At 44.0% G+C, this 25,787-nt stretch overlaps 2 protein-coding genes across 2 annotated transcripts in view; both read left to right on the top strand.

Moving 5' to 3' along the window:
- The window catches only part of LOC140214388 (neprilysin-1-like), a 32,607-nt gene extending 23,544 nt beyond the window's left edge, over window positions 1-9,063 (top strand). The window contains exon 6 of the mRNA XM_072285754.1: window positions 8,940-9,063. Coding sequence (XP_072141855.1) covers window positions 8,940-9,063 — 124 coding nt within the window. The remainder of the gene's footprint in view (window positions 1-8,939) is intronic.
- LOC126531200 (membrane metallo-endopeptidase-like 1) overlaps window positions 1-24,611 on the top strand; it is a 232,426-nt gene extending 207,815 nt beyond the window's left edge. The window contains exons 15-17 of the mRNA XM_072285753.1: window positions 22,063-22,167; window positions 22,270-22,346; window positions 24,359-24,611. Coding sequence (XP_072141854.1) covers window positions 22,063-22,167; window positions 22,270-22,346; window positions 24,359-24,464 — 288 coding nt within the window. The 3' untranslated portion in view covers window positions 24,465-24,611. The remainder of the gene's footprint in view (window positions 1-22,062; window positions 22,168-22,269; window positions 22,347-24,358) is intronic.
- The last annotated feature ends 1,176 nt before the right edge of the window (window positions 24,612-25,787 follow it).

The following is a 25,787-nucleotide window of genomic DNA, read 5'->3' as shown; positions in this document are numbered from 1 at the left end:
TACTACCGAATAGACCCTATAGAAGTTCACATGGGCACCAGGCTTGTCGGCCTTAGCGCTTTACTTGTGCAACGGATGCCCGAATGTTCTGATTATTTATTTATTTATTTATTTATTTATTTATTTTTATTTATTCTTTATTTATTTATTTATTTATTTGTACATACTGCAGCGAAAAAAGTGATATAAAAAGTGGTTTAACAGTGGGAAGTATACGCAGGAACATAACATACAGCGATAAGGATTATTTGCTAAGACCATGGATCTTGGATAGCGGATACAAAATTTCTGGATGGGTATGAGCAAACAGACCCAGGTAAGGAATTCGAGACTTGTATGGAACGAGGGAAGAACAAACCTGGGCTTCAAGTTCAAGTTGTGATGTCATCTCGTCGATGACTCTGGCGCGAGGTTAGTGTAGTTGTCTTGTCAAACGAAGAGTGACCGAAGAGTTCACAATGCTGTGCAAGAAAGTCTTCTTGTCTCGTCTCTTGTCTACATTTTGCGCTGTTACTTGCAGGATGGAAAACCAACAAGCCCAAGCTGCTATTCTAGGAAATAGAGCGAAGTCAAATTCAAGGAAAGAAGTGCAGAAGAGTATGAAAAGTTTAGCAGTTCTGCAGTCAATACGGTCCGCCGGCCTCACCTTAAATTCAGGGAAATGTCATTTTTGCTTTGAGGAGCTAGAGTTTCTAGTCCATGTTGTCAGTCACGCGGGTTCCCGCCCGGATCCTATCAAAATTTCTGCTGTCGCACAGTTCCATTTACCCACCGATAAAAAGGCTGTCAGGCGTTTTCTATGCCCCTACGCATATTATGAGCGCTTTGTTGCAGACTTTGCTCGCATTGCGTCACCGTTAACTCGCCTTACAAGGGATGACATTGCTTTTGTATGGGGCGACGAACAGGAAGCTGCATTTACCGATTTGCGGAACCGTTTACAAACGCCTCATGTGCTTGCACACTTTGACGAGACAGCTGCTACAATGCTTCACACTGATGCCAGCAATGTTGATCTCGGAGCCGTGCTTGTGTTGTATCTGGAGGACAGTGAAGGAGTGATCGATTATGCTAGCACGCTCTCACGCTCTCTCTCTCTCTCTAGCGCTTTCACGCACAAAAGCAAACTACAACTCAGAAGGAGTGCGTCGCCGTCGTATGAGTAGTTACAAAATATCGCCCATACTTGTACGGTCGACCCTTCAAAGTTATCAGCGACCATCATTCACTCTGCTTGCTTACAAATCTTAAAGATCGTTCAGGACGATTAGCACCTCGGAGCCTTAGAGTGAAAGGGTTTAATACGATTGTTACTTACAGGTCAGGAAAACGCCATACCAACGCCGACTGCCTGTCTCGATCACCCATAGAGTCGGCTCCTTGCGGTGAGGACGACACAGCATTCCTCGGTCTTCTCGACACGTCTACCATTGCACAACAACAACGTGACGACCATGGGCTGCTTGGCCTGATAAATTGTTTGGACGGACACACTCAGACCATACCTAAGGCTTTCGCAAGATCATTGTAATCGTTTTCCTTAAGGAACAAATTTCTATACAAAATGAGAGGGCACGACTGCACCGACAGGATGACAGGCTCACACTTGTCTTTTTTCACCCGGCAGTTACTCGCTGCCTTCATGCCCGGTTTCCGGTGCGCTATTTTACTGGATTCCCATGGCGAACCTATCGTTCATGGTTCTGAGGCCGGCAAATTTGGTGAGCCTGTTCCCGTCACACTTCACCCGGATCAAAGCCGCCATGACATCTACATCTGGAACGACACCCCATTTGTATCTTCGGCTCATCACCGCGCAACCGCGACATCATCGACAGCACCAGCAGCGGGACGCTTAAAGCCAAGCAACACGCTCTCGGCAGTCGGAGGGCACGGAGGCACCGAAAGGATGACAGGCTCACACTTGTCTTTTTTCACCCTGCAGTTACTCGCTGCCTTCATCCCCGGTTTCCGGTGCGCTGTTCCACTGGATTCACGTGGCCAACCTATCATTCATGGTTCTGAGGCCGGCAAATTTGGTGAGCCTGTTCCCGCCACACTTCGCCCGGATCAAAGCCGCCATGAAATCTACATCTGGAACGACACCCCATTTGTAACTTCGGCTCAACACTGCGCAACCGCGACAGCATCGACAGCACCAGCAGCGGGACGCTTAAAGCCAAGCAACAGGCTCTGGGCAGTCGGAGGGCACGGAGGCACCGATAGGATGACAGGCTCACACTTGTCTTTTTTCACCCTGCAGTTACTCGCTGCCTTCATCCCCGGTTTCCGGTGCGCTGTTCCACTGGATTCACGTGGCCAACCTATCATTCATGGTTCTGAGGCCGGCAAATTTGGTGAGCCTGTTCCCGCCACACTTCGCCCGGATCAAAGCCGCCATGAAATCTACATCTGGAACGACACCCCATTTGTATCTTCGGCTCAACACTGCGCAACCGCGACAGCATCGACAGCACCAGCAGCGGGACGCTTAAAGCCAAGCAACAGGCTCTGGGCAGTCGGAGGGCACGGAGGCACCGATAGGATGACAGGCTCACACTTGTCTTTTTTCACCCTGCAGTTACTCGCTGCCTTCATCCCCGGTTTCCGGTGCGCTGTTCCACTGGATTCACGTGGCCAACCTATCATTCATGGTTCTGAGGCCGGCAAATTTGGTGAGCCTGTTCCCGCCACACTTCGCCCGGATCAAAGCCGCCATGAAATCTACATCTGGAACGACACCCCATTTGTATCTTCGGCTCAACACTGCGCAACCGCGACAGCATCGACAGCACCAGCAGCGGGACGCTTAAAGCCAAGCAACAGGCTCTGGGCAGTCGGAGGGCACGGAGGCACCGATAGGATGACAGGCTCACACTTGTCTTTTTTCACCCTGCAGTTACTCGCTGCCTTCATCCCCGGTTTCCGGTGCGCTGTTCCACTGGATTCACGTGGCCAACCTATCATTCATGGTTCTGAGGCCGGCAAATTTGGTGAGCCTGTTCCCGCCACACTTCGCCCGGATCAAAGCCGCCATGAAATCTACATCTGGAACGACACCCCATTTGTAACTTCGGCTCAACACTGCGCAACCGCGACAGCATCGACAGCACCAGCAGCGGGACGCTTAAAGCCAAGCAACAGGCTCTGGGCAGTCGGAGGGCACGGAGGCACCGATAGGATGACAGGCTCACACTTGTCTTTTTTCACCCTGCAGTTACTCGCTGCCTTCATCCCCGGTTTCCGGTGCGCTGTTCCACTGGATTCACGTGGCCAACCTATCATTCATGGTTCTGAGGCCGGCAAATTTGGTGAGCCTGTTCCCGCCACACTTCGCCCGGATCAAAGCCGCCATGAAATCTACATCTGGAACGACACCCCATTTGTAACTTCGGCTCAACACTGCGCAACCGCGACAGCATCGACAGCACCAGCAGCGGGACGCTTAAAGCCAAGCAACAGGCTCTGGGCAGTCGGAGGGCACGGAGGCACCGAAAGGATGACAGGCTCACACTTGTCTTTTTTCACCCTGCAGTTACTCGCTGCCTTCATCCCCGGTTTCCGGTGCGCTGTTCCACTGGATTCACGTGGCCAACCTATCGCTCATGGTTCTGAGGCCGGCAAATTCGGTGAGCCTGTTCCCGCCACACTTCGCCCGGATCAAAGCCGCCATCAAATCTACATCTGGAACGACGCCCCATTTGTAACTTCGGCTCATCACTGCGCAACCGCGACAGCATCGACAGCACCAGCAGCGGGACGCTTAAAGCCAAGCAACACGCTCTGGGCAGTCGGAGGGCACGGAGGCACCGACAGGATGACAGGCTCACACTTGTGTTTTTTCACCCTGCAGGTCAGTTACATTTCCAAACTTCCACTTCTTTGCTTTAAATCTAGTAATCGCTTCACTGTCGTGCTTGTGTGCCCAGAAGCCTTGAGTGACCCGTTCTGTTCCTTGTTTCTTTCACTGTGTGGTGACGCGGAAAGCAATCCTGGCCCATCGAAGGACGATGTCCTTGCTGAAGTACTTAAAACCGTGAGGGACCTAAATTAAAGATCTATTAGAATGGAATCTGTACTAAATTCTATGTCGGAGACAATTCATGAGCTGAAACAACAGCAAAAAACCGTTTCAGATGCTATATCTGACATCGATCAAAGACTGCAGCACGTGGAAAGCCAGACGGCCATCCTTGATGAATGGAAACAGGATGTCAGCTTACTGCGCGACAAGACTGAGGGCGTAGTAATTGATACGAACACGCTTCGTTCGCGACTTGATGACGCGGAAGATCGCTCACGTCGCGACGATCTGGTTTCTTTTTTTGGAGTACCGCACAGTCCAACAGCAAATTCAGTGCAGTCAGAGGAAACAGCCCTAGATTTGATATATAGCACTTCAAAAGTTAGTTTACGACCACATAGTGAGCGACCACATAGTGCGACCACATAGTGCGCGCACATAGGATTGGTTGCTACAGTCAACAAAATCACGGCCGATAATAGTCAAGTTTTTCTCTTATAAAACCAAAGAACAAGTTGTGTCTAAGCGCTCTCTTCTAAAAGGAAGCAGCCTGACTGTGAGCGAAGACTTCTGTGAGGCAACGCGAAATATGACATAAATTAACGGAATATGGCAAGGGACTAAATGTACCCTACAGGCTACGTTACAAAAGACTATTCGTGGGAGAAAAATGTTACCGCTACGACCTAGATAACGATGTTGTCTACGAAATAACGCCACGAAACAGAAATTCCGATCCTCGAATTCTGCGCTCAGGTCGTGTTTTACAGAACTCGCGATAGCGAAACGCAAGGGGAGATGCTTGCACTTCATCGAAACATGTTATTTCGGTTGTATTCACTACTATTCGCAGTATATTTAATAAAAGAGAAGAATTGTGTACTCTGGTTGATGACACTGATGCTGACATAATAGCGATAACTGAAACTTGCTTGTATAACGAAATAACGAACGAAGAATTGTTTCATTGCCGTAAAAGATACGTTGTGTATCGGAATGACCGTACTGACAGAATAGGGGGCGGTGTATTACTTGCTGTTAGTAAAGACGTTGAGTGCTTTAATGTACCGTAAATCAGTGAAATTGAATCTATCTGGTGTTGTTTAACCATTAATTTCAAAAAAAATTATCTTAGGCGTCTGCTACCGGCCACCCTCGAATAGTTGGTTTTTTTTTTGTGATCACTTGCATGACTGTCTAAATCAATTAACAGTAATATTCCCCGGAGCAAAGATAATTCCTATAGGTGACTTTAACTTTCCTAACATAAATTGGTTGAGCACATGTCCCTTCTCTAACCCATCATCCAGTGAGGCTAATCAGTTTATCGCTATTTGTTCTGACTTTACCTTAGTACAAACGGTCGTTATTACAACACGTGTAACAGGCACTACGTCATCATTATTTGATCTTGTGCTGACATCATCAGCTGATATTATATCCCCGATAACGCACTTACCTGACCTTAGCGACCACGATACATTACATTTTACAATCACGATATCACTACCACTGAAACGTAAACGATTTAAGGAAATATGATTATAAAAAGGCTAACTTCTCGGCAATAAACAACGAACTTGCTCCCTTTCTTGACGCGTTTCTACTTTGCCATCTTGATCGTTCTGTCGAGACAAATTGGCGCCTCTTCTATCTATCTGATCTACTAAATCATTATATTCAAGTCTGACGTACATATTCAAATAGTAACGCACCGTGGTATAACAGACACCTTAGCAGACTAAGTAACAAAAGGAAACGCCTATTTCGTGTCGCTAAACGCTCACTAAATCCTGAACACTGGTTCTCATACAAATCTTCTGCTGCCACGTACTTTCCAAACTTACGGTCTGCGAAATGTTCCTACTACAACGTTACCCTTACCAAGCTACTGAAAACTAACAGTACGGCATTCTGGAGCTCTATGAAAGGAGATAGCACTAGAAAGGTTACTCTGACTTCACTAACTGGGAAAGCAATCGCCGACCACGCATGCGCTGACGTGCTAAATGACACGTTCGTACAGGCCTTTTCGCCGTCTTCGCATGTTACTCCTCCTCCCGAAATACGGCCTAGAAGACACCCCACATGGATCCCATAGCATTTAATAGTAACGGTATTGAATCGATTATAAATAAATTAGAATTGAAATCGTCATGTGGTGTTGATGGAATTAACATTAAATTTTTACACAGTACTTAGTGGGCATTGTTCCATAATTATAGAATTACTTTTTTCTCAGTCGCTTCACAGCGGCACATTGCCTTTAGATTGGAAAACGGCTAAGATCGTTCCAGTTCATAAATCTGGTGATACACATAACCCTTCTAATTATAGGCCCATTAGTTTGACTTCAGTGCCTTGTAAGATAATGAAGCACGTAATTTATTCTCGGGTGATCAATCACCTTGAATCTAACAACTTCTTTACATCTAGCCAACATGGTTTTCGTAAAACATTCTCCTGTGACACTCAGCTTCTTTGCTTTACTAACGACTTGCATTCCAACTTGGACGCAGGATTTCTTGCGGACTGTATTTTTCTTAATTTCGCTAAAGCTTTTCACAAAGTACGCCACACATTACTGCTATCTAAACTCAGCGCACTAAACATTGATACTAATGTACTTAATTGGATAAAAGCATTTCTAACACACCGCATGCACTTTGTAAGCGCTAAGAAGTTAATTCAGCTCTAACCCCTATCAAATCAGGTGTTCCCCAAGGGTCTCTGCTTGGGCTGCTGTTGTTTTTGATCTACGTTAACGATCTACCTGATAACATTTCGTCTACAATTTGTCTTTTTGCAGATGTCTGCGTAATATATCGTAAAATAACTAATGACACTAATATTTCATCTGTTCAGGGCGATTTAAACACACTGCGTAACTGGACTATAAAATGGCACATGCAGCTTAACGTCAAGAAATGTAAATCAATGAGAATATACCGTACTAATGAAGCTTGCCGTGCCTGTTTACTTGACAACATTCCTTTAGAGCGCATAAGAAATTACAAATATGTGGGCGTCCATATAACCTACAACTTATCTTGGAAGTATCAAATCGACTTTATAACGAGCAAAGCTAATCGCACACTTGGATATACTCGCAGAAACTTCTCGCTCGCACCATTATCACTCAAATATTTGTTATGCACCACACATGTCCGTCCACAGTTGAAATATGCATCATCAGTATGGCACCCACATCATGCCATCTCAATTAACTGCCTTGAAAGTGTCCAGAATCGCTCCGCTCGGTTTATACTAGCTAATTACCATCGTACTGCAAGCGTAACACAAATGAAGACTACTCTGAACCTACCTTCGCTATCAAACCGCAGGAAACAATCACGCCTATGCTTATTTCATAAGATTTTCATAATCATAATTTTCATTATTTCATAATCCAGCACCATTCATCTCCTCACGTAGAGATCAAACGCATAAGGTACATGTTCCTCGCTCTAACACACTAACACATTCACAATCATTTTTACCTAAAACATGCAACGAATCGAACAGTCTGCCAGCATCTATTGTTAGTATAAGTAATCCTGGTAAATTTAGAAATGCTTTAGTTAACTACATGTAAATCATGAAACTCGCGTTAAATATATCATGTGACTTGTTATTGTATAAGTACTATTTTAGAAAAAACTATGTATGTATTTACGTATCATTCCCAACTTGTATATTGAAGTGTATGATGAGATTTCTATGTTGAACTACAACTATTATTTTTTGTGTAAATTAGTGAGCTAGTATAATTTTCTATTTTTACTTATACTGTGCCTTTCCTGTATATAATTTTTGTTACGTCCTTTATGTAGCCTCTCCCCTCTATAATGTATATTTACTCTGAGGGTACTGTAAATAAATAAATAAATAAACTGCTCTTTGTGTGAATACAGCAGCTTCCTCGTCGTTCCTGCTGCTGTTCGTTGTGAATTACTGGAATCACGTCACATCAAGATCCCTTCCGGGCATCTAGGATGCATGCGAACGCTGAGCAGAGTGTGACGAAAATACCATTAGCCAGGACTTATCAAAAGACAACAGCCTACCATCCACAAAGAAATGAACTAACAGAGCGCCTGAACAAAACAATCGAAGACATGCTTTCAATGTACGTGAATATAGAGCACAAAGATTGGGACGAGATTCTGCTTTATATTGCGTTTGCTTATAACACGGCTAAAAAGGCAATACATGGATGACTCCATTGAGCATTGTTCACGGACTGGAAGTAAGGACGGTGCTCGGTGCCATCCTACCACACGAACCTGACGACATTGACATGGATGCCAATGCGTTTACGCAACGCGCAGAAGCGAGGCAGCTCGCACCCGTGCGACTACACCGGCAGCAAGAGTATGACACAGGTCGCTATATTGCCCATCATAGACTTGTAACTTACGAACCCGGTGACCGAGTATGGGTCTGGACGCCCATACGAAAACGGGGCCTATCCGTGAAGCGCCCGAGGTGATATTTCGCACCCTAAACGTGCTGCAATGGCTAAGTTACGTCACATACGAGGTAATTCGAAATAGCTCTTATTGCACAAGGCACCGCCAACACCGTTCTGAATTTGTGCATGTAGTGCGCATGAAAGCATATGTCAACGAGTATGGCAGACTTCTCTTTTCACCAAGCGAACTTTATTGTTTACCATCCGGGCGATGCTCATTTAAAGAGAGGGTAAAAGACGTGTGCTGTATGTAGGCATGTAGAGGACGATGAGGATAGTGCTTTAACGGACTCCAGGGGGACTGGAGAAATGCAACAGGCTGTTCATGTCCGCATGCCTCAAGATATATACCCACCATATTACAGCTACGAAACCATGGTAGGCTTGGAAAAGAAAGTCTCCCTTCAAGGGCAACGCTAACAACGGTTTCTTTTATTTCAGTTCATTCAACTATGGTGGCATGGGTACTACAATTGCTCACGAGTTGGCGCACAGCTTGGCCTACGCAGGTAAAATCATTATATCTTTGGTCTTGTTATTTTGCAACCAATACGATCCAATTTGATGAATGTTCCACAATGTCAGAGAAGCAGACGCGGTAATAGCCAATGGGCATGACAAAAACGAAGCTTTTTTACCTCTCAAATTCAATATTACTCTTCATTTTGCAGTTATACACTTAAGTGCCAGTAATTGGGCAGTAATTTCCCAGTCCACAGCCGGGGTCATTATCGACCATGAACGTGCAGTGCTAAATAAAGCTTGACCATGGCCTGAGGTGTCGTTGACAATAGCGCGGCCACCTGCTAGTGCGCTTCTGTAGCCTCATCCTCTACGATGCTGCCTGCTATCATTGAGGCTCATTAACTTCCATCACAAGTGGTCAAAATGTTCTGCAGCACCTTAAGGCGTGAGCTAAGGGATTAATTTTCCTAATTCGGTGAAACCTGCGAGACCCCTACTATTACAAACATTCGCACTTTAAACTTCCCGCTTACTGCCATCTTCCTTTAAGTTTGCAAGTCGATAAAATGTTTGATTAAACTCGCGTCCTTTACTGTACGTCATCCTAAGCATCAGCTGGTGGGGCGACCGCCTGGGTTCTGAGTCCTGCTTTTACGCGGACGCCGTGAGATGGCGCCACTACAACCTTTTCTAGCATATTTAGCTGCGTTGTAGGGTTCCTTCAGTAGTTTGAACTGTAGTTCTAATGCGCGTATTTGCTTTCTGGTTGATGAAAACATAAAATAGTCAGGTTACTCGCTGAGTCGCTTAGCTTCTTGTATGTATTTTGGCTACCAGTAAATATTTTCCTTATTTACCACCCGCGCTCAGAACCTTCACTACGCTGCGATTGTGGTTAATTCCTTATTTAGGCATACATCTTTGGCGTGAATTCAATATAGTCTTGGTGTCGGCTTATTATTACGAAAACAGTAAATGGCCCGTAATACGTTAACTTCGTTGGTGTGGGCGATGGCGTGGCCACACCATGATCCTAAAAGTCTACGAACGCTCGACCTTTGGTGGGAGTCGAATTCATGACCTTTGGTGGTAATTAAGGTGAAGTTAACTAAGGCTTTCGAACCCACTCGATTTTTGGTGAGCGTCCAGTCGAAGAGCTTTGGTGTTGTTTAGAGCGAAGTTGATTAGGCCACGCATAATTAAGGTGCAGTTAATTAAGGCAATCGAAGCTACATGTTTTGGTGGGAGTCGAACCCTCGACCTCTTTGGAAGTCGAGCCGACAAACTTCGCTGTTAATTAAGGTGCAGTTAATTAAGATAGATTTAATTAAGGCACTTTAACCAACAACCTTTGTTCGAAGTCAAAGCCACGACTTTTGGTGTTATTTAAGGCGAAGGTAATTAAGGTACAGTTAATAGCGACAGGGTTAATTAGGACACTTTCTGCTGAGATCTTCGTCCGTAGCATGTGGAAAGAACGACGTCCACGGAACGCCCAGGCAGCCGCTCCGGCAAGCCGGAGCAAAACAGTGTGATTCAGTCCTCCACTTCGGCATGTCGTGAACTGCGCGTCCTCACAATCCTAAATATCCACACGGCACTCAAGTAATTTTAGAGAACACACCGGTGCATGTTCAGTCGTCATTTCTTGGCTGCCGACGCAGCGGATCGCGAGATTCGGGACAGCGGTGCCGACTTTGCCATCCGTGTTTATATTCTAGTTCATTACACCCTCGGAAAATGTGCAGTAGCGCTAGGGGAAACCCTAGCGGCGCTCCGTGGTGTTTCCGAATGCCGAGAGGGCTAGCGTGGCTTTCTGGTCGTGCCACTACAGTATGTTGCAGTTAACTATAATCAGCAGGGAATAAGTTTGGGTATGTTTGCAATGGGGAAGAGCTGGTTGAGTCAGTAAGCCATCTGGGGCTTTATCTAAGAAAGAGCTTGACTTCCTGGCGTAGACGGCCCGTGGCAGTTTGTCTTCTTTCTATCGAGTATTTGCAGCTTAATATATATATATATATATATATATATATATATATATATATATATATATATATATATCCGTGTGTGTGTGTGTGTGTGTGCGTGTGCGCGCGTGCGCGTTAATGATCCGCTATAAAAAAACCTTAGTTGAAAGTCGGCGCTTGTCCTGTCTCGACGGGTGCGTTGTTCTTACTGTGCTATGTATTCTTTATACGATACTAAGCATGCATGATGTATTTAAGATGGCTTACTTGTTTACATAAAAGAAATCCTCCTGTTTTTATAAAGCGTCCTAGCCACCGATATACATGCACCCAATCAGCCCTACTATAGTTGAGTAATATGCTATCAGGTATGGGATTATTTATGCTTGTGTTAGAATAAAACACTTTATAAAGCGTTTTAAAGTTGGGCGACAAAAACAAGCCAACAAACTATAGGCCTTTATCCCTTACCTCTGTTGTATGCAAAATGTTTGAACACGTGTTATCTTCTCAAATCATGCAGTACATTGCTAGAAACCACATTCTATTTGCAAACCAGCATGGTTTTCAACGAGGCCAGTCGTGTTAATCCCAGCTTCTTCAACTAACTACAGACATTCACTTTAACCTTCACGAACTTACACAAACTGACACCGTATTTATAGATTTTGCTAAAGCCTTTGACCGTGTGGCTCATAAACCGCCTTATATATAAAATTAAGCTGATTAAAATTGACGGAAAAGTAATATGGGCTAAAGAATATTTAAGTAAGAGACGACAAGCTGTCGTAATTAATAATGTCCTTTCGTCATTTCAGCCTGTTCAGTCCGGTGTGCCTCAAGCTTCCGTTTTGGGACCCACTCTATATTTAATTTATATAAATGATATTCATCAGGGTATAGGTGGTGTATCAGGAGCAGACGGTCAATGGACTTTCTGTTCAGCACTGGGAAATTGCAGAATTGGAAGAGGTGGTGATCGCCATGGCGGCTTCGCATCCTAGTTCCGAATACATCATTACAGACTCGGAAACTGCAAATAGAAATTACACGCGGCGCCGAATTGCACCGCTAGCTTGCAGGATCCTCACACAATCTGGGGTCTTCGCTTCGCGCAAAGTGCTGATGTGGGTGCCAGGTCACGTGGGTGTAGAGGGAAATGAGTGTGCACACGCTGCCACCCGAGCTTTTCGCCCCCGGAGTGCCTCCTCCTCCCTACCCGAGAAGTCGGATTTCCCAGTGCCATTAATAGCTTATGCAGACGTATTACATCACTTGCGCTTATCGCGACGAAAATACCCGGGCCCGACTAAGGGATTAGATAAATCAGAAGAATGTCATGTACGAAGATTACAAACCATGTCATTTAATAACCCAGTCAAGCTAAATGCTATTGAGCCACAATCCTTTTTGGCCGAGTGTAAATTCTGCGGGCAGAAAGCAGATTTGTACCATATGGTATGGGCCTGCCAGGCTAATAATGCCTTAGAAGCTATAAAACCACCAACGTGGGAAGGATGGCAGGCAGCCCTGTCCGGCTCAACCCTGAACAACCATCGAGCCCTCGTGGAAAGAGCTAGGGCGGCGGCCTTAGCCAACGGCATTCCGGAATAAGAATACGACTACCCTTCTCCTAACTCCCTTACCCTTTTCTTTTCAATAAAACATTTCCATCATCATCATCATCGTCATCATCATGGTATAGACTCGGAAATCCGGTTATATGCCGACGACTGCATTCTGTATCGGCCATTAAAATGTAAGGCTGACTGTGATAAATTACATAATGAGTTGAACAGGATTGAAAGATGTTGTTCAGATTGGCAAATGACCGTAAATACCTCGAAAACTAAACTTATGAGATTTACTACTTGCAGTGAAATTACGAAACACACATACTTTCTTAATGGTTAGGCTTTAGAAACTGCAGAATCATCTAAATATCATAGGTGTTCTTTCTCCGACTTTGTCTTGGCATATTCATGTGGGTTGTATTGTTTCCGCTGCATGCAAATATTAAATTAAGTTATGGGGTTTTACATGCCAAAACCACTTTCTGATTATGAGGCACGCCGTAGTGGAGGACTCCGGAAATTTCGACCACCTGGGCTTCTTTAACGTGCACCTAAATCTAAGTACACGGGTGTTTTCGCATTTCGCCCCCATCGAAATGCGGCCGCTGTGGCCGGGATTCGGTCCCGCGACCTTGCGGTCAGCAGCCTAACACCATAGCCACTTAGCAACCACGGCGGGTTGCATGCAAATCTCTTGGCTTTATTCGTCGAACACTTGGTCAGGCTAATAGTTATACAAAGCTTCTTGCGTATACCACCGTACTTCGTTCAAAGCTTGAGTATGCCTCATTTATATGGAACCCGCGCCAAACGCATCTTATTAACAAGTTAGAATCTCTTCAGAAGAAGGCAGCGCAGTTTATTACAGGTAACTATTCACAACATTCAAGCATCACCAAATAAAACATGACCTAGGACTCATCCCATTTTAGACTAAAAGAAAGATATCTCGGCTAACTTTCTTCCATCAGCTTTTTCATCACCCAAATATCTTGTCTCAGGCACACGTCTTACCAGCCAAAAGGAAATTCCCACGAATTAATCACGCAATTAAGGTTGAACAACCATTTGCACGTACTAAACTATTGCAGTTTTCATGTCTGCACTGAGCCATTTCGGAATGGAATCATCTCCCAAGTAATATAGCCGAAATAACTGGCCATATTATATTCAAACAAGCACTTAATGAAACATTCGGAAATTAATAACAGTAACATTTCTTCCTGCATTTCTTCTGATGTCAGAGGATGTAAGATTATTGTTTGTATAATGTAAGAATTATTGGCGTATGATGTTGCCGAATGAGAAGTGATGTAAAGGTTGCATAGTATGTACGACTTCATATAAGGATATTCGACTTACATGCACGTTGCCTTATACCTTTGTATATTAATTGTGCTCCCCCCCTATGTAATGCCCAAGCTGGGCCTTTAGGGCAAATAAATGGAAAGAAATGGAAAGTTCAGGTATCTGAAAATACAGCTTGTTTATTGTGTGAAATTTAATGTTAGGCTTCAATATATCGCGTGTCCTGCGTAACTTGAGCCAAAGGTTTAAAAATTCGCATACGATTACGATAGGTCCTGTTGCGAAGTTTGAGTGCAGCTGTATACATGTTTTCATTTCGCGATATATTGGCTGGACGTGGACAATTTTTCTCATGCAGCACGTTGCAAACCGAGCTGTGTGTTGCGCCACTGCCTCACCAATCGCGACGTGTAGGCGCGTTTCACAGCAGCCGCTGCAGACAGACCTCCACTCATGCAGCGCTTTGTTTCCACACAGACGACGCGCGCTACTGTAGCGCCATCTCGTATCCATCGTCGCCGCTAAGCGTGTCATGCTGGGCACTACGCTTTTCTTCTCACGCTTTTGTCGCACCCTCCTCCTCCGCTTCCCTCCTCGCCCTCTCTTCCCCGTCGCTGTATTTCACCCGCGCTCTGCGTTCGTTCTTTCATGCTTATGCTGCGCTCGTTCGCTCGGTTATGCCGACGCTCGCTGCAGGAACGGCCGCCTAACAGCTGCGCTCTAAAATGTTCAAATGCCACTAGCTCGACAGATGCAAGGTAATGTTGCTCGCCGTCCCTTGGAGTTGCTCAGGTTATTTTTGGTATTCCGCCTAATTACACAATAAGTCTTCGTGAATTGTATTCTTAAATATTATAATTACATGGACAGTGCCAGTGAGAATATTGTAGAGCAACATGAAAAACTCACGATACAGCTTTCTGTTGCTCAGTACGTGCTACATATAATTGTTTTTCCAACAATGAAACAAGCCTGCGAATACAGGCAAAGTGCCTAGAGTGGCCAGTCGCGAGGCAATATTTCGTGCATTCGGGGATTCTTTCAGACTTGGAAAAAGGGATTTACGTAGCACGTATTGAGCAACGGAAAGCTGTATCGGGAGTTTTTCATGTTGCTGTAAATTTTCTCACGGAAACTTTCATCTAATTATAATATTTGAGAAAGTGAATGAGTAATTAAAACTAAATAACTAACTAGGTGGAACGCAGAAAATAATCTTTGTATCTCCAAGCGACGACAAACATCATTAGATTGGTTCTGCCCAGCTACTTTACATTTGGATATTGGATTTGGATATACGTTGGATGTCCTTTATGGCCCTTGCGCCTTAAAACCCTAAATACCATACTCATCATCGACACCTTAATGTATAAACGTGCAAATCAACGTATTCATGTATAGATCACCTTAGAATCTATTCTTTGCTCTAGGTATCAGCAAACGGATGAAAGAGAAATTCGAAAAGCTCCTGACAACAACTTCCTTGGCATTGTTTAAGAACAAAACTTCATGCTTCGAGAAACAATACGAAGTGGTTAACAAAGAACTGCTTCTGGTGAGAACCTCGTTGTTTTCTTGTTGGGTAAACTGCGGCAACTTCAAAGATGTGTATTACTAATTCTAGAGATTTTAGGGCGCTCTTAGACTCTGTTTCCCATGCTGCATTTTCGTGGATAACCGAATTTTCGAAGATCCAAAAATTTGTATTCCTTCTACCGAGCGCTCGTTGGAAATTCCCAATCCCGATGACGCTGCTGAAATTAAAATTTTATACGTTATAAGTAACTATTGTTTTAACCACAACGATTTACCACGTATCACCCATCACCTCGTTGTCGCTACCGCTGATGGCTAGACTATGAAGGAACCGTGCTTTTATTTCAGCATACATATTTTGTAGATGACTTAGTTTTTATGGAAACATGTTGCATACATGTATATATTATTCACTGCCAGTGTCTTTACGTGTAGGAGATGGCGCCACTTGAAAGCTAGCTCTTGTAGTGTGTTTGTTCTCCACGTCTCATAAGACACCATGTAGTATAACGAATAAGACAAGATGCCTCGTTATAAAAGTTTATTTTCTTGGTTAAAATAAATTTACACGCATTTTAAAGTGCACCCATTGTGTGATATCACGAACACTCATAAAGTAAAACAAATTTGTTCTAGAAACTTGACGACAATTACAACAAAAGTACGAGTGGTGGAGCAGACGTAAGTATTTACTATTTATGCCTTTGACATTCTGATGTATACACTTATTGAAAACTTTGCAAGAAGGCCACTAGAACTATTGAGCAATATTTTAATTACAGGTGCCTAAAATGGCAGTTTTCACTTCCGCAGGCATAGCAATATCCTGTATTAAATAACCTAATGGCAACAGAAAATGTGTGCGAAGAATAAATACTATATTCTGACTTTTATCGTTAGCCAATTGCGGACTATTACGGACATACTATTGCGGACATACTATTACGGACATACTAAGGTTGGGGATCATTCATTTCCGGCAAGCAATGAATATTCAGTATAAAAACAACATACACAACTGTTTTTACGTGCCGTCAGCAGGAATGTACTCGCTGCTGCCGTGGCCTAATGCTAAACAGCAGATCCCTTAGCCACTAAACAATCATGCCGGGAATAACATCTACCTTGCCCCCTCCTCCCCTCTTCCTTACCCCCGCCCGGCATTATCTCACAAAGGATTACGATCTACAGCCAACATGCTAACGTAGGAAGTGTACAAAAAAGATTACGCGTGTCAGTTTAATCTAAAACTCGAAATCCTACCCCGCGGCAAAACTGGAAAACATTCATCGCAAAGCAAAGCTTGAAGGACCCATCAATGGCATTCACATGGACATTAATGCTGTCGTATTCCCAACTCATAGGAAGCGCTTAGGTGTCCTCAGAATTATTTCTTTAAAGGCGACACATAAGGTGTGCGTTTCTGCAAAAGAAAGTATTGCAAACGCGTTTGCTAGTCACCGCCGTTTGGGACCGACCATTAGCGTAGGGCACGGACTCTCAACACGAGCGGCAATCACGAGCAAAGGCGCGGAAGAGGACAACGCACTAGAAAGCGTGGAAGAGTATGACCGTTCCAATATCGTTCCAGTCCTTCTCTACAAGTACCCCCGGGAACGAAAAGGGAGCCACCCGGCGACCTAACAGCCTGTCACTATGAATAGGTCATAGTAGGTCTTGAGGCGGTCGACGTTGACAATGTCTCGTACACGAGGGCGCATGCCCGCAGACGGTTCAACGGGCTCGGTCATGTAGTTGACCGGAGATGTGCGTTCGACGACGCGGTAGGGGTCTTCAAACTTGGGCAGTAGTTTCGACTAGAGCCCAGGGGCAGTGAAAGGGACTGAGAGCAACACTTTGCGAAAGGAAAGTGGGTGCAGAAGTGGTGTCACCGCGAACACTCTTCTGGTGCTCTTGGTCATTTGAATTAAAGGCCCGCACGACATCATGGCACTCTTCGGCATGTCTGGATGTGGCAGAAATAGGCGCACACTCATATGCATCCGGCTTGTACGGAAGGAGTGTGTCGATTGTATGCGATGGGTGCCGGCCGATCAATAAGAAGGGTGAAAAGCCAGTGTTGCTCTGAGTGGCGGTATTGTAGGCGTAGATTGCGAAGGGAAGAGTAGCATCCCAATTTGTGTGGTCGGCGGCTACGTACATTGCGAGCACGTCGTGAAGCCAACGGTTAAAGTGTTCTGTGACGCCATTGGTCTGCGGATGGTAAGCACTAGTTGTGTCGTGCACAACGTGGTACTCCTCGAGGATGGCTTCGACAACTTCCGACAAGAAGTCACGTCCGCGAAAGCTGAGCAACCCCTGTGGTGGACCATGATGCAGTATGATTCGGCGCGCAGCAGGAAGGAGGCAACATCGCGCGCTGTAGCCGCTGGGAGAGCGGCAGTATCGGGGTATCGCGTGAGGTGGTCAAGAGCCACTATGGCCCAGCGGTTACCAGCAGGTGTCAGGGGAAGGGGCCTATACAAATCGATGCCGACGCACCCGAACGGCCGGGTAGGGCAAGGTGAAGGTTGCAGACCAGCTGGCATGAGGCGCGGTGAAGTTTTTCGGCACTAACAATCGAGACACGAGCCGCGCCAGTAGTATACATACGGCGCCAGTAGTACCGCTGGCGAATGCGCTGGTAAGTTTTGAATACTCCCGAATGTGCACGCTGTGAGGCAGAATGAAATGACATGCATATTTGAGAACGCAGACTGCGGGGTACTACTAGCAACCACTGGCGGCCATCGGTAGTGTAATTGCTGGGAAAGCTTGCAACAAAGCAGTTGCTGGGAAAGCTTGCAAAATGTTGTTGTTTTTTTTGCGCCGTAACACGAGAATGTTTCCGCAAGACTCTAGGGATTTACTATTTAAAACGTATATTAGGTCCGCGTTGGAATATGCTTGTACTGTATGGGACCCACCGACAAGGACCGACAGACAAAAATTAGAAAGAATCCAGAACTTAGCGGCCCGCTATGTTTCTGGGAATTATAGTAGATACATTAGTGTGTCTGGCATAAAACAGGAATTAGAATGGGAACCCTTTGAAGTAAGAAGAAGAAAGCTAAGGCTTAAATTTTTGCATAACATATATTACGATAAGATTGCTATTCCTAGGGAGAAGTACATTTTCCATCCACACTATAGATCCGAGCGGGTTCATCATAAGTATAAAGTGCGTGAATTCAGGTCAAGAACCGATGTGTTCAAGATGTCGGTTTTTCCCCACACTGTTCGAGTATGGAATGCTTTATCTTCATTTCTTGTTAATATTACTGACAATGAAGTGTTTGCATTGTAATTGTGACTGCCCCTGTAATATCTTTTTTCTTTTGTACAACCCCCCCACCCCCCACTGTAATGCCACTGTGGCGCTGGGGGTAAATAAATAAATAAATAAATAAAGAAATAAAATAAATAAATTGCGTACAGTAGATTTTCGAAGGAACTTACCAATTTAAATGCTCATGTTGGTTTAGTTTTTACGAAGGGTGCGCTAAATTCCCAAACTGTGACGAAACTTTTGTGCAAACACAGTTAGGAGCAGTGACGCGACAAAACTAGAGGAAGAATATAAGCTCCCCCAATGATTACGATACTCCCTAATGCGAAATTTGAGTCCAGCTGTATATGTGTTTTCACTTCTGGATATATTTACTGGCGCGGAAAGTCTGTCTCGTGGGGCACATTGCAAACGGAGTGAAGTGTGGGCCTAGCACCTAGCTAATCGTGACGCGTGGGCGCGAGTCAGAGTAGTAGCTGCAAACAGACTTCCGCTCAAGCTGCGCTTTGCTTCCATGCAGGCGAATCGCGCTATTCTGGCGCCGTAAATTCTGTCGCGCGCGGCACTACACTTCTCACGATTTCGCCATACCCTCCTTCTCCGCTTTCCGCCTCATAGTTCCGGTGCACCTTCCTGCTGCGCTTTCCTCCTCGCGCTCTCTTCACTATCACCGTCTTTTATTTACCCCTGTGCTCCACGTTCGCTCTCATCACGTGCACGTTCGATCTGCGCCGCAGGAACGGGCGCAGAGAGCTCCGCTCTAAAATATGGTATTACCTCATGCACTAGATTACAAGAGGCAAAGGTGATACCACTTTGACGCAAATAATTGCCAGAATTATGGCGCAGCAAAAAACGAGGTTGCGCAACGTTGACAGGCGTTGTTATGTTTCAAACACAGGTTTATGTTCATTGTGTCGTCCCTCGTCTTTTGCGGCGCCTCAATCATGCGGTAACTAGCCGAGCAACGTGTTTCATTGACGCATTTACCCTACCACACCCCACTAGCACTATCCGCTGTAGGTTTAACACAGAACTACAAATGCAGAGACGCGATTGTTATGGGTCAAGTCAACTACGTGTACGCTGGAGGTTTAATGCATAACTTCCATTGCAGACAAATGGTCGTTGTAAGTCAAAACAACCTTGCGTCCAATGGAGCAGAACCTTGAACGAAGACCTTGCTGACAACACTGGCCTCCAGACAGCTTTCAATGTGAGTTTCGAAAACGCCTCGTGGGAATATCCCTGCCATATATATTCGAGTTCGGAAAATGTAATAATGTATAAGTAATAACTAACATTCGTACGCTAATAAAACATAACATCAAATTATTACACGAGCTCATTTTATACAGAAATGCTTTTGATGCACGGTATTGTTGTATTCACAAAGCAGTCTTTATGCACTTTAGAATTTTGGAAACCTGCTTCATTTGGCTTTAATAATGGGACAGTAGCTTCGGATAAGACCGTTTCCTTCTCTCCAGATATTTGTGAAGAAACGACAAATAAATACTCAGTTTAATACAGTGGTTCATTATAACTGTGAATACAATGCAAGTATAAGCTGTGCTAAAGAAATTGACTCACCATCCGGGCCCTGCGAAAGTGGGTGTCCAGTGAAGCTGTTGACAACCACCACTACAACTGCTGAGGGGGGTATGCATCGCTATATTAATTTAGACTAATCGCAGTGATGGTAACTTAGGGTAATGGTTCTAATGGGAGCAATGGTAAGTTTGGAAACACGCCACCACACATAGCGGTGCTACAACAGGGCTGAAATCAGTTGCTAGGCTGATTATTCTGTATTCGAAAGATTAGTGACGTCACTCCCCACGTCGTGGGCGCGGCAGCTTGCACACCAGTAATCTTTTCCGGAAACTTATGCGAGCAGCGCCGCGTGATTCCCATTGTTATCAGGAGCCTCTTATCATCAATTATGCGGTTCGGATGACTGTTTCGAGCTTGCTGGTTGTTGACACGTATGCTGGTCTGTATATTGTCTGCGCGCTTCCAAAGGTTGTATGCACAGTTCACATCACTTTGCTGACTGCTGGAAGCCTCTGCCCTACTGGGGTACTCGACACTGCTCCTGGCGTTGCACTGCCGCCTAGATTCGCCCCAGATTTTTGCTTCGGGACGCAGGCACGAAAAATGCCGACCAACAAGAGGCGAACAGCTTCGAAGTAAAATGAACAAGCAACGTTACAAGATTAAAATTTAGCATTTCACTACTTCAGCTGAGAGCAGTTCGATTTATTAACTCTCCCAAATGGCTCTAAGATATTTAAGCTTCGTGTTTTCTCATTACTGAATTACAACGGTGCCTTCCTTCCAACCATTCGCTTCACGTTGTGCAAGGAGCAAAAACAGTTTACTGCGCTTCATTATACGCCATTTGGTTTTAGATTAAGGTCAAGCGCGAGGCAACATTAGTCCATGGATAAGTCCACACTGGTATCATTCTTTCTTTACGGCGTCAATTTTTTTCCCCCAATCCATATCAAAATAATTAATCCGCACGTAAAATTATTATTAGACAACCATATTACGCTAAGCTACACTTTGCACTTTTTGACCACTAAGTGAGGAAAGTCATGTAGTTTGCGCATGTGAAGTGAAAGGCTCACAACGTCAAAATGCGAATGGGATTTCACTTGCAGTTTGAGGATACTCAAATGCGATTTTTAAATTTGAGGCCTAATAGGTGAGAATTCAGAAACCTCTTTTAAAAAACTGAAACTCGCATTGTACAAGGCGATACCTACATAAGTTCTGAGAAAAAAAAATATGACTACGCTAGTGGGAAATAATGAGCCATACGTAGTTATGTGTAAACAGAGCTCTTCATTATAGGTCAATTGCACTTATTGAGAAATGCGCGCAGTTACTGTATTCTGATCTTGACACTTCTTGTTTTCACTTAAACAAATTATCTGACGAAAAACCATCTAAGTTTTCATGCCACCTGTTTTTCAAATGCTGGCGTTAATCAGGATCAATACTTTTACCCATGTTTGCCTCGCCTTGAGGTTTTTCTACCAAGAGTCATTATGGTAGACTCTGTAAATGTGTACAAACAAGCCTAAACAAAGCGCAAAACATGAGTGTGGTTTCACTAAACTTTCATGTAATGAGTACAGCTGCACAAGGGAGCTAACCCTTAATGCTGGCATAGTGAATTATGAAAATGACCGCACACTACGGCTATACTTTTAAAAACATCCTGGGACCTTCTATGCATTTTTTTTTTATTTTTGCCACCAGCTACCAATGAATTTAAATATGGTTTACTCTTTAAGCAGGATAAAGTGAACTAAAGTCGAAGCATACTACTGCTGCATTACTTAGAGGTGGACTTAAAGGGCACGCTTTTGGTGAAAGGCCTAATTACAACCTTCTTGTTTATTTATTTCCAGGCATATGCCAAAGTACTTGAAGAAGAATGTGGAGGGCAAGACACTCGTCTAACAGGCCTAGAAGAATACAGCGGAACGCAGCTGTTCTTCATTTCGCGTGCTATGGTAGGTTGTCTGACTTTGGACAAACAAATTATATTTTACACGAGCAAAAACTCCTAAATTACTCCTGTAATGCCTGCTATTGCTTTTCCGTTATTTCCACAGACTTTGTGCAAAACAGCAGACAAGTATTCCCTCATCGAAGAGATAAGAAGGGTAATATTCAGCTCTGCGCAAAACAGGTAAGATGAAAATTTATCTAGTCAGAAAAGGTTTATGCGTAGTTAATAAGTTTTGTTGCCTTTTTTTTTCACAGAATTTGCAATGAAAGGAAAATGAGAGCGAAGTCATGATCTTTCTCGATACACCTTGCATTGTGCAAATTAATAACAGCAGTACCTCATCAAATGAAATTATTGTAGCGTATATGACCTAACATTTTAGCATTTCCTTTCATTAGGGTACGATGCACGGGAGAAAAAGTCTGCAAATTGTCAGAAAATGTGTTTCTTCAACACTTTGGGCGCCGCAGAGGACCTCACTGAATACAAAAAGCGTTTAACAATCCATCCTATTCATTCTCTGCTGACTGTAACCGCTAAGATGCTTTATTTTGCCATTATTTAGAAATTAGCGTTGCAGCAAAGAAACTAGTCGACCTAGCTCCCCAAAGTGGCCTTGCTGTCTAAACATTCATAGTTTTCCCATCTTTTGTTCGTTGGTTTGATTTCAGCATAGTAAGTACGTTACGAAACGTGTTTGAACAATTTGACCACATATATCGATCAGTTTTTTCAAGAGAATTTAGGCTAAAATTTTCGTTTTGGCTGCAGTTGTCTTCAGACACTTGCGTTCACTGTCATAGCCGTACAGTTGGCAGCAACGTATGTGTGCATTTACCTGAATTTCGCCGCTGCCATTTGCGAGGCGTGTCGTTGAAGCAGAGAAGGTTGTAGCCGGCTTAACGGTGTTACGTAAGTTGTATAGTTTCGCCGTGAACAAATGGTGACCCATTAGTGTTTTTACGCGAAGTATAACAAAACTCAGGACGATGGTACGCTGTACCCGTCAAGTACAACCTGCAGCTATCCATCGAAAATTATGAGATAATCTAATACTCTCCCCGATCACCGTTTTTCAATAGTATCCCCCGTTTAGTGGCTAGTCAACGGTATTAAGATAACAGATGTCAAAGTTGCTGAGGAGCTACCCAAACACCCGGATGCCACTTATTCGACGCCTCCAATCAAATATTACTGTGAATTCTTTACCTCAACAGTATACATGGGCCTCCTTTAATAACTACAGGAAACGAGGACATCATTTTGACGCTCTAATTGACGGAATTATTGCAACTGTCGTTGTTTTTTCACATATTGCAAAGGCGAATTATTGGCGCATGATATGCGGGCAAATTGTTTGGATTTTATACAAAGGTGCTGCGATGTAATAGGATAAATTCCTCGCAGCAAATTGGCATATGTGACGAATTCATCGCGTTCCCAGCTGCCCCGTAACCTAATGATAGCTTTAGAGGCCAAGTCATATGAACAAATTGAAACACGCTCAGTGTGGTTATGTGGTCACAGAAACAAAACTGACGGATATGTGGCACTATAACGCGAACAATATTTCGCACAACGAAATGTGTGCCCGCAGGTTAGTATAAGTAATAGACCTTCATTTGTCTACAAGAATACCTCATAATTCTTCACTGCTGAATCCCAAGTGACGAAAATGTTGCTTCGTAGGCTTCGCGGGCTGACAATTTAAAAAATTAATAAATTAGGCAACTTTCAGAGATTGCTTTTGCTTTTCAAGAAAGGTTCCAAGTAACATACACAATAAGAAATGGTTCCGTTGGTACAGAAAAGAAATTGTATTTCTTTTTTTCTTTTTTAGTAGAGCGATCTTACTTTAAACTGAAGTCCGAACGCTTCAATTTATTTGCTATAGATATGCTGACTCTCGTCAGTACAACTAAGCCAGTTAGCAAAGGAAACATTGCAGCCGAGGTAGTCTCTACTGGCGTTATCTCTTAAGCGGCACACAAGTAAGCCTAAAATTACAGTTCTACATGATTATATCAAAAAAGTTCTATTCGGAGAAATTCAATAAGGCACTAATGACCTGTACAGCAGTGTGATTAATTTTCATTAAATTTTTTTGTACAGGAAGTGATATCGTGTGTAAAAATGCCGATCTCTTGTCTTTGCTTACAAAGTCATGACACGTATCTGCTATTTATTTTTAGGGTGAACGTGCCCTTAAAAAATTTGGACGAATTTGGTAAGGCGTTCAACTGTTCACTTGGCTCCCCAATGCACCCGTACAAAAATGAAACCTGCTCTTTATGGTGAAAGAGAATCGCACAACAACAGCATGAATAAACCCGGGTCTTAAGAGCGCAAAACATAGACGGGAGACGAGACAAGAAGACGACACCACAAGCGCTAATGAATACACCGTTTTGTAAAGTTAAATAAATAAACACTATGAATGGGCAATGCCTATAGCTTAATGAGTTTTTGCGCCTTCTTGGCACCTTGCCACCAATTAACTAGAATCACATATATTGCAACAATTTTAAGGACGCCATGCCTTCGTACGACGCTGCTTCAAGCATGTAGGTGCTTTCTTGCTTACTTCAATTATTCATATATGCAGCTTAGTGATAGGGCCTGTGGCGTTGTAGGCTATTTTTTCGAAAAATAAGTCGAACGCCTAATTCGTTGCCCTATACTTTTATCGACTGCAAGATCATAAGTCGTCAGGGAGGTATTAGCGAATTATTGTATTATCTATAGGTATTTCACCTGGCATACGGGCCACCTATGATATTACCTTTTATGTAAACGTGTCTGGCCCGAAATATGATTTTGAATTGTGATAAAACGTGCGTGTGTCTGTTTTGCGTGTGTGTGTGTGTGTGTGCGTGTGCGTGTGCGTGTGTGTGTGTGTGTGTGTGTGTACGATAGAGAGAATCTCTGCACAAAAAATAACATGCACCTTCTTATTTTCGTACGTCTGTTCGCACTGAACACTATAAGGAACATGATGAGGCAAAGGTGCTCGGGTAATTCGCACTAACCAATCCTAAAAGACCCCTCACCAAGTTTGGTCATTTCGAACAGACCAGCGCAACGCATCATGCACTGATGATCGTGTCTACAAAGTATTATAACGCTGCACATTGCCCACCAAAAAGAGCTGAAATTTCTAACGAAACACCGTACGCGTTTACTCTTGAAGGAGCTTCGATCGCAGACAGCCAGAGCCAGGTCACACGCACAAAAACGTCTACTTAAAATGCATGGCTAGCAATGTCACTGACTACGACACTTGACTTCACTAAATTATTGACGGTGTAATTTATTAATTCGTTATTGTTACATCGTTTTTCGTCTGATCCGTTGCTTCACATGCCATTTAAAGTTTACAGAATTACTAAACTCCATAAACCGAATCCCTGTGAGTCTTCGTATCGTTCCACGCCGTAGTAAAAAGTTACGAACTTCCGTTTCGTCTGCTCATTCTCGCATCGTACCGTCGGTCGCGCAGAAAACGAAACGATCAGCCATTTTCTACCAAGTTCCAGCGCACAATTCACACTATTAAGCAAAATTACACCCTTTGTGTCGTATCCTGCACTGTAAACGGAAATCAGCCGAAAAGGGCATGTT

The sequence above is a fragment of the Dermacentor andersoni genome, unplaced genomic scaffold, assembly GCF_023375885.2.
Source record: "Dermacentor andersoni unplaced genomic scaffold, qqDerAnde1_hic_scaffold ctg00000041.1, whole genome shotgun sequence".
NCBI lineage: Eukaryota > Metazoa > Arthropoda > Arachnida > Ixodida > Ixodidae > Dermacentor > Dermacentor andersoni.
This window is presented reverse-complemented; position numbering and strand designations above follow the sequence as displayed.